The sequence below is a fragment of the Strix aluco genome, chromosome 24, assembly GCF_031877795.1.
Source record: "Strix aluco isolate bStrAlu1 chromosome 24, bStrAlu1.hap1, whole genome shotgun sequence".
NCBI classification, from domain to species: domain Eukaryota; kingdom Metazoa; phylum Chordata; class Aves; order Strigiformes; family Strigidae; genus Strix; species Strix aluco.
Genome location: NC_133954.1, coordinates 8,863,361 through 8,882,180, shown reverse-complemented (window position 1 = coordinate 8,882,180; position 18,820 = coordinate 8,863,361). Strand labels below are relative to the sequence as shown.

The window sequence follows — 18,820 nt, the reverse complement described above, 5'->3', positions numbered from 1 at the left end:
TGAATGAACCCTCCACAGCCCCCCCCAAACACCCAGCAGTAAGATCGAAAAGAACAGGAATCAGTTTTACACAAACAGATCGCCAAATGCTTGAAGGATATAGTTTAATCTCTGTTTAAATTAATCTGATTAGAGGGGATATATGACTGTGTGTTTAGGCTCCCTTCCCCACTACCTTCGGGCACTGGTATGTCAAGGCTTCACGCTGGGATACAGCATCAAGGCAGATATTTCACCAAGCTACTGCCTGTGCTTGCTGCAGAGAAATTCCTGCATTAAGACTCCAATAATGACAAAATCCGATTCTCCGGGAGGGTCCTGCACTTACCAGGAGCAACAGACACCAGGTGGACACCACACTGCAGAACCATTTGATGCTTATTTAAGTGCTCTGGACATTCTGGCCGCAGTTCCTGCCCTCCTGGCAGCCGGAGCCCCCAGGCCGTGGGTGTCTGGTGGGTGATATCCTGACCCGCCTCTCGGCCGGACGCTTCGGCGACCGCCGCGGAGCCGCACGGGTGAGGGAGATTTTTAGAAGCAGCAAAACAGCATAAAGCACCTCAGGACCAAATCCACCCCAGCTGCCGTCTGCTGCCAGCAGAGATGAACAGCCTGGGGGGCTGGCAAGGGGGGAGCTTGGTCTAAATGACATCGGCCCAGCTTGGCCTCTGGTTGGCAAAGGCAGCTCCTGTAAAGGCTGCTGCAATCACACCAGTCACAGGGTTAATGCGGTCACACCCTGGAGAGACAGCGTCGAGGGAAGCGGGCCCTTCGTCATCGCAAAGATGTCAAAACCCCTTCTTAGTAGCCAACAAGCTTCGGTGGCCAAGGCAGCGTCAAGAGTTTGCATTTTACACCCTTTGCTCAAGGGGTGCTGCACCTCGGCCACCCCCAGGGACGACTCCTTTCCCCTTCTGAAGGGGCAGCTCATGTTACGGCTACAGGGAGGCTGGTACCTGCTGGGCAGCGTCAGGAGCAAACACCCTTGGCAGGAGATGGGCATTTTCTTTGTCCAAACCCACTGGGCAGCTGCTGGGGTGCTGGGGTTTAACTAACAGCAGTGCTAACCCAGGAACGCACCACCTCAGGTTACAGGGGCACGAGGTGACAGTCCTGAGACTGATCTCGTTTCACCTGAGGTACCGCTCCCATCCTGGAGCCCCCTCCTGAGTTTCTTGGAAGCCACCATCGGACTCATACCAAGGTCAAAGAAAACAGCCACCTTTAAAGGACAAGCAGCCCAAACCCCAAATGCCCTCCCCCAAAATGACTAATTCTCCATTTGCAGAAGGCAACAGGCTGTGCAGACCAGCCCCAGATCTGCCGTGAGGATGGGAACAGAGCTCTGTCCCGGTCCTACGAGCAGAGCCAAATGCCTTCACCACTGCCCAGGGTCTTTGCAAATCCAGCGGATTTTTCCCGCTGCTCTGCAGCAGCTTTCACAGAGATCCCCAATTTTAACAGCCCCATCCCCTGAAGGGCACTGAGCTGGAGGGCTGCGCACAGCCCCCAGGCTGGCAGGGAAGCCACCCAGCGAGACATACCGCTCTGTGAAGGGCAAATGCAATTTTTAAGCTGTGTGCACCGCCAGCCAGAGCTGCATTTACGGCTCAGCCACGGCCCAGGAGCTCCCGTACTATCTGCTGGTGCTGCCAGTCGAAATCATCCCATTGCCATGGCAACCGCATCCCATGCCCTGGGCATGCTAATAACGCTTGGGAGAAGACGAGTCCCCAGCAGCAGCAGCCTCCGGATGCGGGGAGGAGGGAAGCCCCAGTCACTGCGAGGGCTGGAAACGGGAGAAATTCATCCCCGTGGAGCTCAGAGAAATTGAAAAGCCGTGGTTGTAGGGGGAAAAAAAAAAATAATCTGAAAGACAGCTAAAAGCCCTGCTTCTTGCATTTACAGGAGCGCTGCACCCAGAGCGGGCTGTGCCCTGCTACAGCCGCAGTCCGGTGAGGGAGAGGAAGAGATAGCCATAGACCACACAGCCTGAGCTAGAATTAGGCTTCCGCTTCTGTCAGATTTTTGAGGAAACCTCCCAAGGATTTGAGGCAGCTTTTTACTCAGCCTTCAGCCCCTACAGACTGTTGTGAGCAGGCAGGAGTAATCTGTCCGTCTGCGCTAGGCGTGGGATGAAATGCACAAGTTGAGAGTCCTCCCCTAAGATTAGGCATCGCTTTTTTCCTCGGCTCAGGAGATCTGCCTGATAACGAAAAGGCATTTCAGTCCTCGGGGAATTTAAGGTCGGGGGTTCCTGATGCAGGAGCGGCGACAGTTCCCCCCCTCCCCGCCCACCACGCTTCCCCCTGCCCAGCCAGTACAAACACAGACGCCCAGATTCCTGCCACACACCAGAGAGGGGAAAACCATCTCCTATGCATGAGAATCAGCCACAGTAATAGTCAGCAATAAATTAAATCTTAATGAGAAGGCAGTGAGTGAATTGCCTTGGGTTGGCAGCGCGGGAGGCAGCGTGTGCGTGGGAACGGGGCATCTGCGGGATCCGCAGCGAAGGTGGGCTCGTCTCCCCTCGCGTGGGGTGGGCTCGTGGCAGCAGACCCGGTTCTCCCCCTTCTCACAGTCAAAACGGAGGAAGGAGCAGAGCTGTGGGTCCTCGCTGCCCTCCCCCAGCCGTCACCATAAATAGGTCTCGGCTGGGGAAGCAGGGAAGGGGGAGGGCGTTTATTGCTCAACCTGCCTCGCTCTTTCAGAAGAAGCGTTGAGCGCCACACGCCAAATCCACCCGTGCAGTTACCAGCCATCCTCACCCACAAGGACCAGAGCCGATGGCTTCCAGAACTGGAACCAGCAGGAACGTTGGTGCCCACTGCAGCAGCTTCCATGGGACACTGAGCCCGGGAAGGGGCTTCCTGCCAGGAGGGACCACGCTGCAAGAGCCCGTCTGGCCGCTGCCGGCAGGTCCCCGCCAGCATCACGCCCGTGTACGTAACACGTGCACACCTGCCCTGGTGCCCTTCGCTCCCTCTCTGCTGCAGAAACACTCGTTTCCTAAGTTAGCGCAACAGGTAGAGAACCACACAGGGAACAAAAGTCACGTTAAGGGAAGATGGAGCTTTGAAAGGTCAATAGAAAAACCCTCCGGGCTGCACAGGCTTCAGGCACAAGCAGCCTGAGAAGACAAACAGAGGGGAAACTGCTTCAAACCATCCCTCTTCTGACAAACTGCAGGGAAATAATTAGTCCCACGCACCCTTAGATGTGACATTTGTGTAAAGTCTGCTGCCAAGTAATAGTTATTCAGGCAAAATGAGTAAACTTTCAAGAACAAATGGCAGCCAGGGAAAAAAAAAAAAACCACCCGTGCGAGCTACCTGTGGGGAGGTGCCCCGGTTCCTACTTCTGGCTGATGCTACAACAGGATCCAAACGCTTTGCTCCCATTTTGGCAGGAGCATCCCCGTGTTTTCCCAGCCTGAGGAGGTGGGGATGCAGGAGGGTGAAGTGGGGAGGGAGTCAAGTTTCGGTGGGTCTCAGGGACCTCCTGGTGCTCCACGGCTTTGGTGATGCTGCGGCAGCCGAGCCAGCGGCTGCGAAGCAGAAGGGGTGAGGAGCCTGGGCAGGGCGAGTGCGTGTCAAGCCCTCGGCATCCCCACAGCTGCTCCATCAGACACGGATTATTTTAACAACTGATGGAGAGGAGCCTGCTGGTCTCGGGGGCAGAGCCGCCAGACGGTCAGCGGATTGGCCTCGCACCTCGGGGTCTCTCCTCGCAGACACCGCTGGCATCCATCCTCTGCCTGATTAGAGTTTAACGAAAAGGGACACACAGGGTCCCTCCCCCGCGGCGGGCTGCTGTCAGATGAAGCCAAGCGGCACGCGAGTATGTGGGGCAGAGGGACACGTGACGGAGCGAAGCCTTGCCGGCGTTGCATCCTCGCTCCAGGCTGGCAGAAAAATATCCCCTTTAATCTGCGGCTCCGCAGGACCTCGGGTGATTACACCCGTCGGGAGAGACGCGAGGAAAAGCCACCCCGGATTTCACACGCTGCAAAAGTAACTGAACAGGCAGCTAAGGAGGGAGGAGCACAGCGAGGGCAGAGGCAGCCCCACTTTCCAGAGGTTGTCTGTCCTGGGCGGGCAGCCAGCCCCGGCTCAGCGTGGGGCATCTGCCCCCCCAGCAACAAACAGCCCAGAGCCACTTCTGGATCACAGCGGCACCTCCAGCCTGGCAGGTGCCACCCACAGAGGGGGCGACCACTCACTACCCTTGAAAACCCACAAAACCCAAAAAACCCAGCGCACACAGTTCCTCCTCCAAAAAGAGGAGCTTTACGGCCCGCAGCAAGACCCTGCGTACGAGCCCTTGGCAGGATACCCCAGCGAGGCTGCGCCGGGTCAGCCCCAGCCACCAGAGACGAGGTGTTTTTTGTTGCATTGCTAAATCAGGTCAATCGAGTCTCCTCCGGCCAGATAGAGCCTGTCTGGTTCCTGCATTAGGAGCTGTGTGAGTACAGCAACACCGAGGCAGTTGAAAGTTTCCGCTGCTGTTAACAGCGAGTCGCCGGGCTCCCGCGGGCGAACCCTCCGTCTGCATCCCGCAGCCCTTCCCCGAGCAGCTCTGCCTCTTCCCCAGCACCGCTACGGACACCCTGGCACAGCCACGGCAGAAAGAGCTCACCCAGTTCACCCGAGGGGCCACGAGCGATAGCTGCACGACCGAAGGCAAGGAAGCTCCTTCAGCAGGGACATTAGGAAGCAAACGCAGACCCCTCCTCCCATACAACACCCAGGAACAGCCCCATAGCAGCACCGGGGTCCCAGTTTCCTTGTGACCACACCTGGGCAGCATTTTCACCTCCCCAGACGCAGAGCAGTAGCGTAAGGGGTTCCCCAGTGATCTCACTTCCAGATCAATGTCCCAGTCCTGCCATAAAAGCAGGATTTGCCCAGAGAACTGCCTTCGCAGGGAGCAGAGTTGAACGGCACCACTTGAACTTTTGCCTTTGGAGCTTCTCACAAGCTGGAGACAGGGTTGAACTCCAGTAGAGAGACTGGTGGGACCCTTCTCTAAAAACTCGTGTAGGTGCAGCACGGCACCATCCAGCTGCTCTACAAAGAGCCAACTGATGCAGGTCTGTTAGCTACAGGGGCCAGACTCTGCATCTTCAGCAGGACTCAGAACCTGTATCTGTTCCTCCAGCAAGACTAATTTACACCATAGATCATGCGTGAGACGACTGAGGGTTTAGAAGAGCCTCTCTAGCCCAAAGTGTTGCTTGTATCCCAGTACAGGCTGCTTTAAAGCAAGTGCTTTTGGCAGACTTGTCCAGCAAGCATCAGCACAGACGTCAGCGCTGGTTCAAACACACCGTCCCTTCCCCACCCACAAACCTGCACCTCCGAGAGGTGACAGTCACCTTTGTGCAGCTGTACCTTGGTTTTGGGAAAGAAAAATTAAACAAAGGAAGTAATAGGGTCTGCTCTGCCAAAAGGCTCCCAAGTTCACATCCTGCCTTTCAAAGAGTTGCTGATTCTTGAGGACAAGCTTAAAAAAAAAATAAACTGCTCTTTTTTTTAATAATAAAAGCAGCGCCACGCCGCTTTGCAGAGGGCTTGCAAACATCCTACTATAAAAGAGCAGGCTGCAGAGGAAGAGTTCAGTTCCTCCCAGCGTTTTCAGGGAGAGGCTGCCAAAATGGCTGGTCCAGCCCTCCACGTGTGCAGCTGCTGCCTTCTCCCAGCATCCGCTCCCAGCCCGCCCCAAAAACTGGCTTTGCATAAAGTAACTCAGAGCACAACTCCGTAGGATACCGTTTCTCAGAGACCCTCCCGTTGCCCACCCAGCGTACCGGTGCCAGGCTAGCACAGAGCTGGAGGAGGCAGGAGAAGCAAAACCTGTGGCCAGCAGCTCTAGCACGGCTGCCTCGGCGCGGGACGGCAGCGGGGAGCGGGGTTTTGCTGTGCCAGCTCTGCTTTCCGTGAGCACAGGCAGCATCTATCTCACCCCCGTCCCCAAGGGCTCTGCCAGCAGCTACCGAGGGTGTTGCAGAGCAGCACACTGCCTAAGGAAAAAAACAGCCTGTTTTCACAAACGTACTTTAATCCATAATGGAAAGATTTCAAGCGAACGTAGGAGAGCAGGGGTTGCCAAGCTGTGAAGTCAGAAATCACTTCTGGAAAGGGCTCTGCTCGTCACGCTGCTCCCCCCTCCCATCGCTGACCCCCCAAAACAGAGCACTGCCTGTCCCATCCTCCCCCCACCACTGTTTATGGGAACAGAGCAGGCATCCCAACGGAGCTGGGTTTTTCCACACGGTTTTTTGGCCCCAGGCACGGATAAGCAAGTTTAGGAAAGTCAACATTCATCTGCCCCCCCGCAGCAAGGTCAACGCTGGGCAGCCCTCGCTGCAGACTCAGCCCAAACCCTGCACTCCTGGCTCCAAGGACGCTGCCTGGCTGCTGCCCGCTCCTCTGGGCAGGGCTGCAGGCAGCTGCCAAACCCTGGAGCTCTGCCTGAACCCCCAAACTCACCCCGAGCTGGGTGAGCTGCCAGCCCAGGGCAGGAGGAGCGGGGACGCTCCATGAATGGCAGGACAGTGGCAGCGGGAGGACCCTCACCCACCCAGGCAGCACCCCCTGACTACATGGGAAGGTGTTTCTTGGGAGAACAAGCTCACTCACCATCTGCTTTGCTCAGATGAGATGGTTTAGTCTTTAACACTAAGCAGGCACCACATACCTGAAGCAGGAGCACATATTCTCCTCCTAAGTCCAGGAGCAGTTGGGAAACATCTACCGGGTGGGTGGAGAACACCTGGGGGTATTGGGAAGGAGCAACGTGGCAGGGTGAGCTCTGGAGGGAGAGGAGTCATCTGCAGAGAGTCATTGGGAGGTTTCCTCTCGCACACCTCTGGCTTCACCCACAAATGCTCTGGGTTGTGCACCCCATGGCATCACTGGTTTGAACTCATCTCCAGTAGCGTCCACCGCAGGGAGAAACCAGCCCTGGAGAGACGGTAACAGCCACAGATGGGGTGGAGGGAGGGTAGGGAAGCCCCTTGGAAGGGTTTTGGATTTCCAGCTGTGGATTTCAGCTGCGAGAGGTCCGGGGTACACAGACAGCACTTGGAGTAAGCCCTTCCCAAGCACTTCAGCAAACAAGACGCTCCACCCCAAAGAGGCTTCGCTAACATCTGCGGCCTTCCAGCCATGAAGTCACGGCATTACTCAGGAGCTTTCCCATACACCAGATCCCTTCTCCCCATGGAAGAAGCACCAGTGACCCCTTCCCCAAACACAGCAGAGGTGAAGCAGAGGTACCCTGTATCCCCCCAGCACCTCAAAGCCGCGTGTGTTGGGGGTCCTTCCCCCCCCAGCAGTGTATGGGGACACCAGCTTTCATTTACACCAAGACAAAAAGCCGAGGCTGTTCCGAGCTCCACGGCACGCAAAGTGTGCACAGCAAGACAGAAAGGCAGTTCTTCTCATCCAGAAACTCGGCACAAATAAAGCATGGGATAAACACCTGGACTCCGTCCCAGCAACACAGTTGTTCCTCTTTCCCTTCCTGCCCCCCCCCAAACTTGGAAGATCGCTTTATTAATGTAGTAGGCTGCTACCAGATGGAGCAGAGAGGAATGCCAAGAACAGATCACTGGCTTCTTGTGAAGCTCAGAGCCACTCACTAACTTTTTCCAAGCAAGGAGTTAGCCCAGAGGTATTGGACCGCTCGCTCTGCATGGAAAGGCAACGATTTTAACAGTGAGAAATCTGCCAGGGAGCTTCTCTGGGTCATCAACAGGAATTAAAAGTTTTACATCTCCCGCCCTGAGTCACCGTGCCCCAGTAACACCAGGTGCTGGGTCTAGGTAAGCCGGGCAGGGCAACTGCCGAGCTGGGAGCCGCTTGCCCTGACTCAGCCAAGAGGAATGTCAGCACCGAGATCCCGATCCCCCGGGACACATCAGCACACACGCCACTGCCACGCCGGGTGTGGTTTCTCTGCAAGGAAAGTCAACTCCTTGAAGGAAGGCTGAAGTCAGGCGAGTACAGCAGCTGGCGGGAGCGGGGACCCTGCCGACACACCTACGGAAGATATTTTTGGCAGTCTCACTCAGCCTTTAGCCCCTTTTTGAGGGGGGCAGGGGGAAGGCAGTTTAGTGAGGGGGATGTGGAGATGCAGCAGCACGGCGATTTCCTTGTGCTCTGCACTGGGGGGGCAGCCTGAGCCAGGAGCACCCGAGGTGAGCGGAGGGTCTCGGTCGGCAGCACCGTCTCCCCGTGCGCGTTCAAACAAAGGATGCTGCGCGTCAGGCCAGGCGGCCGCTCCTTGGTGGTGGGGGAGGAGGGACTGCTGAGCAAGTAGGCCATTAACTTCCTGCCAGCCAGTCTGCAGCAGTAAGGAAATAAAAAAAAAAAAAAATCCAGCACTGTGGGGTGTGCAGGCAGCGGAGACAGCCCCTCTGATCAGCCGTGCTCCAGCAGCAGGACGCATGTGCTCAGTCAGAGCAGGGCTTTCCGAACACAGACGCATCCAACAGGGCGACTGCTTGTTCAGCAGCACAAATCCGGGCAAACCCACAGCTCTGAGATGAAGTCTGGCCTCAGGTCTCGTCTAGATGTCCTCAAGGGAGAGGAGCAGAACCACGCTGTAGCCAAGATAGAGGCAGAAAAGGAGCCTCTTGCCCAGGATACTGCTCCTTCTCCCCACCTCCCAGCCCCACGCCCAGGCACACACCAGCTCCTCTCTGCGTTTCAAGCGCTGCCCAGTGATGTCTCTGAGGACGCCGACTCCCAGCCCGAATACACAGCTTTGAACTCTCAGATGGGATTTTCGAGGCCCAGATCCGTGCTGCACGCCAAGCCACCACCGAGGCAAAGCTCGGAGCTGCCAGGCACCGGGGTGGTCTGGAAGGAGGGGACCAGAGCCCTGCTGCTGCAGGTGTCACCCCCATTTGGGACTCACAGCTAAGGGGCACAGCCCCGATTCCCCAGCCTCAGCCCTGCCAGCTGCAGCACAGAGCTCTGTTATCCCTTCAGCACAAGAAACAACTTAAAGCCTATATATATATAAAAATACGTATTTGGGAGCAGCTGGTCCCCTTGAACGCGCATGCAGCTTTGCCTGTCCTTTACAGCCAGGCCCTCCCCATCCTTCATCTGCAGAAGCCTCAAACTTCACCTGGATATTGCCCTTCCTCCACTTGTACCTCTTAGTTCAAAGTGCTCATGTAAAGAGATAAGCCCAGCCTTGAATGCTGCTCCCAGTGACTCCCAGTCACCCCAGTGCCCAGCTGAAGTCAAAAGAGGAACGGTGAGGAGGGTGGACACCATCACATCTGCCACCAAGCAAGTTCCCAGCACGGATGGGCATGGGGAGGGCAGAGGGCAGAGTTAACCAGCCACCTTTGAGAAAGGCTTCACACAGATCTATGGCTGGGGTACTGTCAGATAGGGAGGAAGCCCAGCCCTCTTCCTCCTGCTCTCTTGAAGAAAGAAATGCAGGAATTTGGCAGAAGGCCACGGCTCAAACAGAGGAGACCCTGTGCTAAGGCATGTTCAGAAAAGCAGCCTCTTCCCTGCCAGGATAAACGTTGCTTTTCCACCCCCTTCTCAGGGGACAGAAGATGTTGCCCCTCAACTCCAGCATCAGCAAAAGCTGTCTGGAAGGGGTGGGCTCCTCCTGGGCTGTCCTCTGCCAGACACACTCACCTTGCCTGGACATTTCTTCCTCCCCAGGATACTCCTGGGCAGCAGAGAAGGAACCAAAGCCACATCTGGGCATTGCAACCGTACAGCCTCCACCCCAGCAAACAAGGGGCTGGCAGCTGCCAGAGGCAAAGCCTCCTGTGCCAGCAGTTTTCAGCTGCTCTCACTTCCCTTTGCTTTAAGGCATGGCCAGGCAAAGCAAAAAGAACAAAGCATTTAATGCGGGTTTCTGCACAGAGTTTTGAACATCCAGGGCTACCCCGGGGTAGAAGCAAGACAAACAGCTGCCTCTTCTTCAGGGAGGCTGCTAAAGGGTTAAGACAGCAAGCCAGCATCAAAGGGAGCTCTGAGCAGAGGGGGTTGAGAAACTGAGATGGGTCGAGGTTGCGCAGACTCCTTGGAATCTCAGGAATTTCCCATTATTATCCCACTTCCCTTCCAGCAGCTTGGAGGGAGAGAGCACAAGAACAGGACCCCAGGCCCATCCCCACAGCCACCGGGGATGGACATGCCGCAGCCCACGGTGCCAGGCAAGGCTCTCTGCAGGGCTGCCCACGATCCAGAGGGGAAAAGCTTTGCTTCAGGACACTAAGGAGAGCTCTGGGGTCTTATCTCCTGCAGCTCTCTGCAAATCAAGGTCTCAAGCTCATGGATGGTTGGACCACCATGGTAGGCTGAGACCTGCACAGCCCAAGAACAAGTATCCCTCTAATCAAGAGTTCTCCCTGCCCCAGACCATGGGCTTCCCCCTCATGCCGCTCCAGTTACTCCAGGGCAGTTCCCAGTTTCACCGCAGAAGCTGAAGCTCCAGTAGTGCTGTTGGCCCCCATACAACCTGACAATCAAGAGTTATTTGCTACTTTTCACCCAGTTGCCACCCTGCATTTCAGGTGAGATCCCAGGGCACAGCCACCACCAGCCAAGACTTGAATGCTACAAGTCTCATCTCAGTGCAACAGAAGTTTTGGACTTTGGACAAGTCACAGTCGTCACCGACACCCGATATCAGCAATAACCAACCTATAAAAGAGCTACAGAAGTGGGAGGCTTCCACTAAGGCACCATATGGCTGATGGTCTTACTGCTTCTTTCTACTAGACATTAATAGGGTAATACCCATCTTACAAGGATGTTGCCAGGATTAATGTTTTTAGAGCACTCTGTGAATGGCCCAGGCTATACAAGCGCTAAGTAGTAGTACGTTATCTGATTTTCTTTCTAAGAACTTTTAATGTATAAGAAGCAGCTACAAAAATCTTATTGCAAAGCTGCTTTATAGACATTAAGAAACACGTCAGGTATGCAGAGCTCAGTGCAATCCTGCGGGCTCAGTAGGGACTAGCGCTCGTTAGGCAACAGCAGGGCCCAGAAAAGCTGTACACAATTAAGGGTCTTTCTTGATAAGAAAAAAAAAAATGGGGCCCAGTGAACATCCACCACTCAGAAGCAGCCTGAAAGATGCAGGAAAGTGAACTGAGGTGCAGCACAGGCAGCTGCTCTTGTTCTACCCTGCTCTGCCTCCACCTCCCCGCGCTGCTCAGGAGAGAAGGATTTTGCGTTCCAGCTGTATTTACCTTCAGATGCATTTACCTTGCCAACACCCAGGGCAAGTGCCAGCAGATGAGTGAATGCACTTGGCCATGAGCCCAGCAGAGCCCAGCCTGCAGCGTGACTCCCGTGTCCCTTGCTGTTTCACACACCCCATTCCCCCCCTGCTCAAAAGGGCGCTTCTCTCCCCAGACACCTGTATTCAGTCAGGGTGGTATAAACACCTTTTTATTTCCCTTTCTTTAAGGGGACACAGATTAAGATCAGCTCTGTGTAAATGCCTGCCTGTGTTTGAATTTTATTCACCTTCTGTCTGCCCAAGCTGGAACTGGAGAGCAGGCATCAGCTGGCATTTAAGCCTGGAAAACACTGGTTTAATACCAGCATTAACTGGCCTGGGTGACTCCTTCAGCCAGGGCTTCACATGCACTCCCAGAAAATGCTGCAGAGCAGCAGGGAAAGAGTTTCTGCAGAGGTGAGGGTTCCCCACACGCCTCATTTCAGGGTGTGAGGATGGTGCTTAAGGAGGAAGATGGTCCAGCAAACCCTACAGCATGTCCCAGGCCCAAGGCTTTCTCAGCGGCAACGAGAGCGGGTAGCAGAGACTTACGCGTTGCAATACGGCTTCTTCTCGTAGCCCTTGTAGTTTTTCATGTTTAGGGTCATCTTGCAGGTCTCGCAGTGGAAACATGCTTTATGCCAGAACTGGAAACAGAGACAAGAGAATCATTAACACGAGTGACTTGCAAAACAGGGCCACGTCCCACGAGAATCGCACAACTCAAACTCAGCAGCTCCTCCAGCCTAGAGGTGTCAGTGGTGGCATCCATGGTCCCTGCAAAACCTAGGACAGGCAGATTCTTACCAGTTTAGGACACAAGTAAATCCCTCCCGGTCCTCCCAATGCATCTTATCTCAACAGGGCCTCAATGCTTGTGACTTGCATCATAACAGCATCTTGCTTCCTTACCTCCAGACCAGGAATTCATGGGCTCAGCCAAACACAGAGCAGAAGCCGCCTACTCAGACAGAGGCACAACACAAACCCCTGTGAGCAGGGAGCTCGTCAGCAGAGTTAACAGCTGGTGTTTGCAGGCTTCAAAGTTGCTGCTTTAAGGTTTTTTTTGCTGATGTTAGCCAAGAGATAGCCAGAAGAGCAGGTCAGGTAAGGCTGCACACAGACACTGAGCCAAGGAAACAAAGACAGAGGAGAAACGGTTCTCATGAGAAGCAGACAGTCTGACACGGGCGGCACGAAGGTCCTCACCACAGATACCACCCTTCTGCTGCAGCTTCAGCAGCTCCTCACAAACCCTCCGGCCCCAGAGGATGCAGGATCACCCCAAGCACTCCTCATCCTTGCTCTCCTCCTGGTGGGGCTGTCAAGAGCTACGACTGCTCCTGCCAGGGCTGCAGCCTAACCCAGGGCAGGGCTGAGGAAGAGGAGCTGCTAGCCTGACATTCTGCTGAAGGTCGTTTTTGCATCCTCTCCCCCACAGCTCTGGCACCAGCAGCCTCAAGCTGCCCCCACATCCTACCTGAGGTCCATCACCTGCACAGAGCTGTACAGCAGCAGAGCTCTCCCTTCAACCAGCGAGGCACACTCGGACTTGAGGTTAAAAACACCTTCCCTGAAACTCAGCTCATGGCCCCACATTATGGGTTGCACACCTAATGAACTCTAAAGAACTCGGGACTCAGCTGTTGATCTGTCTTTAAAGAAGTTTTTAGGGCTACTCAAAGAAATTATTCCCACTTGGCATTTAACTGGCCCAAGCGGCTTTCTAGGCTGGAAGGAGCCCGATGAGAACAACTCAGAGCTGCTACCAAGCAATTCTGCAAGGCTGCTCAACCCCACGCAGACCAAGGCTGATGCCCTGCCAGGCACTAAGTGACCAGACTTTGTGCTTCCTCTGGCAGCCACAACCACTGGGACTTCAGGGGTCTGGTGTGACCTCCCGGGGACCAGACTGGGCACCGCAGAGCGGGAAGCGCGCAGGCAGGAGCCAAGCTGGAGCAGCGCAGCAGGCAAAGCCCAGCCCTGTCTTTACTCACTCGAGGGAAGGCAGTGCCGCCCTAGGGTTGCCCTTCCTCCTCAGCTGATCCCCCCCTTCAGCAACACACAAGCCCCCAGCATCACCCCAAAAAAGAACAAGCCCAAAGCCACATTAGCGGCTCATAAAACCGAGCAGATTACAGTCAACAAGCCTGCAGTGTGACACCCAGGACTGGGAGCCAGGCACACATTTAATATGCAGCAAGCAAACCCAGGGAGAACAGCTGGTGGTTGTTGCTATGATTTCCACCCTTAAGCTTTCAAAAAGTCATTTCCACCACCGCAACTCCTGGCTCGGTCTGTGCTCCTGCAAGGAGACGGCAAGAGCCAAGCCTAAGCCCTTGTGCCACCTACCCACAGGTACCACACCCGGAGCACAAACACCGCCGCGGCTCTACGAGACTATGACTCAGCCCAGAAGGACAATTTGCCTCGTTTCAGTTGCTCAGAGCAACATATTTGTTCTTTTCCTCTAGTTATACAAGTTGCTCCAGAGCTCGCCGCTAACAGCGAGAGGGGGCTTCTGACCGCACCACCCTCGTTCACATCCAGCCTGCACAGGATTATTTTCCCCCCCTCTCCCAGCTTTCAGACTCTAAGGGTAGACAGATCAACAGCTGAGTCCCGAGTTCTTCAGGCATCCTCAAAGTTACAGCCTTTCAGTTGAGCTACTGCCACATTAGAGGTAATTAAGAGACCTCTCCAAGCTTGTCAGCCATTCCTAGCGCTGTAATAGCTCTGCATAAATACCAGAGATGCCACTATAAATATGTGGAGATGAACTGACAGCCAACATGACTTCAGAGCCTCTTCCTCCGAGGAATACCCAGGCTCCCAAGAGCCAAGGAGTATCTGGCCAGGCCAGCTGTCCCCCGCCTGTGGCAGTCTCCACAATCAGCACAGCAGAAGCGATGCGCCCAGGCAGCCCTTACCCCCAGCCAGGGAGCAATTAATGCTGATTCTCGCCTCAGTTTGCATTAGGCGTTGTTCAGCAGAGGCGCTTCTGTCCTGTGGCTCTTACAAAGGACTCTGCAGCCTGAGCTACCCAGAGAGCACTACCCCCATCTTTAAGTCTTGCTGCCACTAAAACTTTGCCTTACCACTTTGTATTAACGCCAGATCCACGAATCTAAACCAGCACTAAAAGGAGGGCTGCAACACAGAACCGACACAGGGGAACAGCAATTATGTAGGCTTCCAGGAACGCTACTGCTCACCCTCCAGCACAGCTGCGGAGAAAGAGGACAAGCTTCAAATAGGTTTTTAGAGGAGCATTAACACCTGTGCTTTCCAATTCTAAGTCTGAAGTGCTCCGAACATCTGGAGGCAATCCCAGGTACGACTGCACGGCGCAGCTCACCCCACGCCCCAGCAGGCCGTACTCCACGAGCAGCACGCTGGCCGCAGTCCAGGCACGCTGCTCAGGGAGGGATGGAGCCCTTGAAGCCACTGTGCCACTCACAGCAGACTAGACCCGGGGACAGAGCTCGCTGCCACAGTTCGTGTTGGCGTATCCATTTATAGCTCATGCTGGGGCCACACAACATCCCTCCACCGAGCAAAGCCATCGCTCCACACCTGGAGCATCACTTGAGACCCAAGGGTTAGAGGACAAACATAAGGAGAGACTCCTTGGGCCGAAGGCAAATCCTTCATTGGGTTTAACGCACTGTGGCAGCTAGTTCTAACCTCTAGTCATTTCAGAAAAACTCATCTGACATCAGCTTTAGGTGGGTTCAGCAGTTGCAGCTGCAACCACCAAACCCTGCGACGGGCAGCACAGGAGATGTCACTTCCCCAGCGGAAGCCAGGCACGTCGCACAGCACCTTATCCGGAGAGCTGGCGGGAGGCATGGGGGAAGGGAACAACACCCATTTCCCCAAGGCCGAGCAGGGTTATTTGCCTTTCGCAAGGTGACGAAGTGAAAAGTCAAGAGGCAGAACTCGCAGGCGGAGTTCCACCCAAGTCGGAGCTGTCAGCAGCCTCACTTCTCCGGCTGCTGCGCTGCGTTTGTAAAGCCTGATGCAGCAGCAAGTTTTCCTCATTTACTGTAAATCTCACAAGGGAAACGGAACTCTCCTGATTTCTCTACCAGGAGAAAGCCAAGCACATCTGCTTGTCGACACAGCAGCACCGAAAGCTGGAGCGCAGCTACGCGCACACGTCTCCTCCCAGAAGCCCTCCACGGCTGCTGCCTGTGGTTCAGCTCCAGCACTCCCAGCGCTTACACAAACAACACCCCAGCTGCCCTTTCGACTTTGCTCCAGGTAGAGCGAAAACAGGGAAGCAGCCACTGCTAACAACACCATCCTCATCCCGTGCTTTTACGGGAAGCGGGTAGGCTCGTCCAGCCAGGAAAAATGAACAGAGGGGGTGTTAGCGGGGGGCTGCTGTTGGGTTAGGGGCGTGCTGTATCACAACGCTGACCAGGCAATGGTTTTTAAGCAAGAAAAAGCTAAAAAGACCCCCTAGAAGTACAAGGTGACGATAGCAGCCTCCTCCCAAACAGCCAGAATACGTGGCCGCAGGCGGCACGTCAGTCGTGCCCTCCCGGCAACGCGCAACTGCCAGCTCCGAAGTAGCACAAACCCCAGACACCGGCTGCGCGGGGGGAAGCAGCGGGTCGTGCCCCCCCTTCCCTTCCAATTATCCACAACTGGGACACCCTGCAGCGACGCGAGGCCAGCGCGGGCTCCAGAAGACAGAGCAGCTTCTCTGCTCCCAAGGACCAGGTCAGTCCCCGGGACACTGGGCTGATAGTTCAGCTTCAAGCCCTTCCCAGCTTAAGGAAGAAACATCATCTGTTAAAAATGCGAGCAACAGGGTCTGCCGAAGCTCAGGAATGCCGCTGCCGAGATCCGCGCATTCTTCAAGTTACTTTTTTTAGTCCCTAAACTGGTCGTCCCAGAAGCCTGGAAGAGGAAGGGGAGGAGAGCGGCTCAGCCCCCCAGGAGGGGTTGGGGCAGAGGCGAAGCCCACCGGAGCCGTGGAGCGGAGAGACGGAGCCACCACCGTCACCTCCAGCGCCAGCACGGGCAGGTTTTACCGGAGCTTTGGTTTTTTGATGGGAAAACGCTCAAAAAAAAAAAAAGACACTCAAAGCATTTGCGCACCACGTTAAGGCAGGCAGCCCAAAGTATAAAGATTGAATTTTGGAACACAAAAGTATCAATTGGGGTGGAAGGTTTTAAAAAAGAAAAAAAAAAAGGAAGAAAAAAGAAAGAAAAAAAGCTCGGCTAATGCAAACCAGATGAGGTTCCCGGCTTTAGGGGGAAGCGTTTAACTGTTGCTTTCCATCGGCCTCCGCAGGCGCCCGGCGGCTGCTGCTTTTTAATTATATATAAGAAAAAAAAGGCCCCGGACGCTGCTCGGGAGCTGCCACCCGCGGTACCCCGGGGCTGGGAGGAGCGTGGGTCCCACCGCGGGGTGCCCCCCCCCCCCCCAACCTTGAGAAAGGGGTGGGCAGCGTGGAGATACCCCACGGGGGGACGGGGGTGACTTAGCTCACCCCGTGGGAGACCTCACGCTTATAGATCCCCCCCCATCACCACGGTGGACCCCCCCACCCACCATGGGGGACCCCCCCCCCCCCCATTTCCACGGGCGCAGGGCTCACCTTATCCAGGCAGTTCACCTTCTCCGTGGGGTAAACGATCTTCCCGCAGCGAGCACAGTTGGGGTTCATGGTTAGAGAGGGCGGCGGGGGGGGGCCAAAAAAACCAAACAAACAAAAAAAAAAAACCCAAAATACCCCCCCCCCCAAAAAAAAAAAAACAAACCAACCACCTCGGGGCTCGCTCCGCTGCTGCTGCTGCTTCTGGGTCTCCGCCCGCCTCGCCGCGACCCTAAATAGGCGGGGGGGGGGGGGGGGGGGGGGGGGAAAGGGGGGGGGAAGGGGAGGGGCAGCGGGGGCGCGCACGGGGGCGGGGCGCTCCCCCACGCGCGCGTGCACGCACACGTACACCCTCCCGCCCCAAACTGCGCAAACGCGGGTGTCCCCCCCCAAATTTTTATGACACCCCCCCTCGGGGCGCTTTGCACGCGCGCGCCCCCCCCCGTTCCACGCGCGGACGCCGCGTCCGCGGCGTCCGCGCGTGGAACGGGGGGGGCGCGCGCGTGGGAAAAGGGGGGGGGGTGTAAGCGAGCGCCCGGCGCGTGTAGCGGCGAGCGGGGGTATAGCTCAGTGGTAGAGCATTTGACTGCAGATCAAGAGGTCCCTGGTTCAAATCCGGGTGCCCCCTCGAAAAAAAAAAATTCGCTTTTTCTTTCCTTTTTTTTAAAAATTGGTTTTCTTCACCCCCACGCGCGATTCCTCCTTTCAGCGAAAAGGAAAACGCCGCGACAACCCCACGCAGGTGGAGGGGGAGGAGAGCGATTCTCCCATCGCTGCAGAGTTCCACCTCATTTTTTAACGGGAACCAACATTTTTAACGTTTTTTTTTTTTAACAGGAAACAACATTTTAAACGCTTTTTTTTTTTTTTTTTTTTTTAAACGGGAAACAACCCACAAAAACAGGGCGAGAGACCGGCTTGGGCGAGCAGGAGCACCCTCACTTCTAGGGCTACGCTTGGCGCCACGGTTTCTCAAATCCAATTCCCGGGCGTCGCTTTTGGGCGCGATTCTAGCGAAACCAGGTTTGGATTTTGGGTGTAATTCTAGCGAAATGCACCCACCCGAACGCGAGCAGGAGCGCTCGGACCTCTCTGCAAGGTCAAATCCGGCCCTGCGGGGTAACCCTGGTCGTGCTGGTTCTTCCTGCGTGTGCACGACAGCGAGTCAGGTGGGCAGCGTCGATTTGGGTCGATTCAGGTTATTACATGACAAAAAGCTTCAGTAAGAACATGAATTCAATTTTTCTCCGGAGATAACACCTTAATTCCCCTTCCCCCGGAGCCTGTTACAAAAGAACAAGCCTCGGCAATCGCTATTTGCAGGCGGGCTTTAATAAAGCACACCCACATCAAACGAGGCTGCGCTCGGCTCTCTTCCCCCTTATTCATTTCAGGATGCGGCTTAAAATTGGCTTCCTCCGTTTTAAACGCAGCTTATCGGATCCTCTCACAAAGGCGCCCACTCCTTCCCTTTCTGATCACCTCGCCCAACGCTTCCCAGCCCCCCGAACCAGCCTCCCACCCTTTCCTGGCCCATCGCAGCTTAAAATAAGATGAGTTTTTCTGCTTATCCAGCTCTTTGGGATGTTGTGGGTGGTTTTTCCTCTCTTGGCGCAGGAGACGCTGTCGGGTGAGGGAGGTTTTTCGTCACCCAGACATTTTAGGGCCACGCCACCGGTTCCTGCGGACGGCGAAGCTGCCGCTGCTCCCCGGGGGCGGCCGAGGGCTTTGCTCCGCCGAGGCCCAGCTCCAGCTGCTGTTTTTCTTTCTCTTTTTATTTTTCTTTCCACGAGCTTTTCCCATTGGGCCCCTCACTCCAAAAAAGGCCATTGAATGACTCAAGCGTGTCCAGAGAAGGGCAACGGAGCTGGTGCAGGGTCTGGAGCACAGGTCTGATGGGGAGCGGCTGAGGGAACTGGGGGGGTTTAGTC

At 55.5% G+C, this 18,820-nt stretch overlaps 1 protein-coding gene and 1 non-coding gene across 3 annotated transcripts in view; one reads left to right on the top strand and one right to left on the bottom strand.

Moving 5' to 3' along the window:
* The window catches only part of LASP1 (LIM and SH3 protein 1), a 116,876-nt gene that overhangs the window by 18,453 nt on the left and 79,603 nt on the right, over positions 1-18,820 (bottom strand). The window contains exons 2-3 of one of the 2 annotated variants that reach the window (XM_074849715.1): positions 16,893-16,983; positions 11,830-11,924 (exon numbers count right to left, since the gene is read on the bottom strand). In XM_074849715.1, coding sequence (XP_074705816.1) covers positions 11,830-11,924; positions 16,893-16,961 — 164 coding nt within the window. In that variant the 5' untranslated portion in view covers positions 16,962-16,983. Of the gene's footprint in view, positions 1-11,829; positions 11,925-16,892; positions 17,066-18,820 lie in introns of those variants that run through there. The other variant, XM_074849714.1, reaches the window with a different exon arrangement.
* Positions 17,446-17,517, top strand: TRNAC-GCA (transfer RNA cysteine (anticodon GCA)). Its single transcript has one exon. It is a non-coding gene; the product is annotated as a tRNA-Cys (tRNA).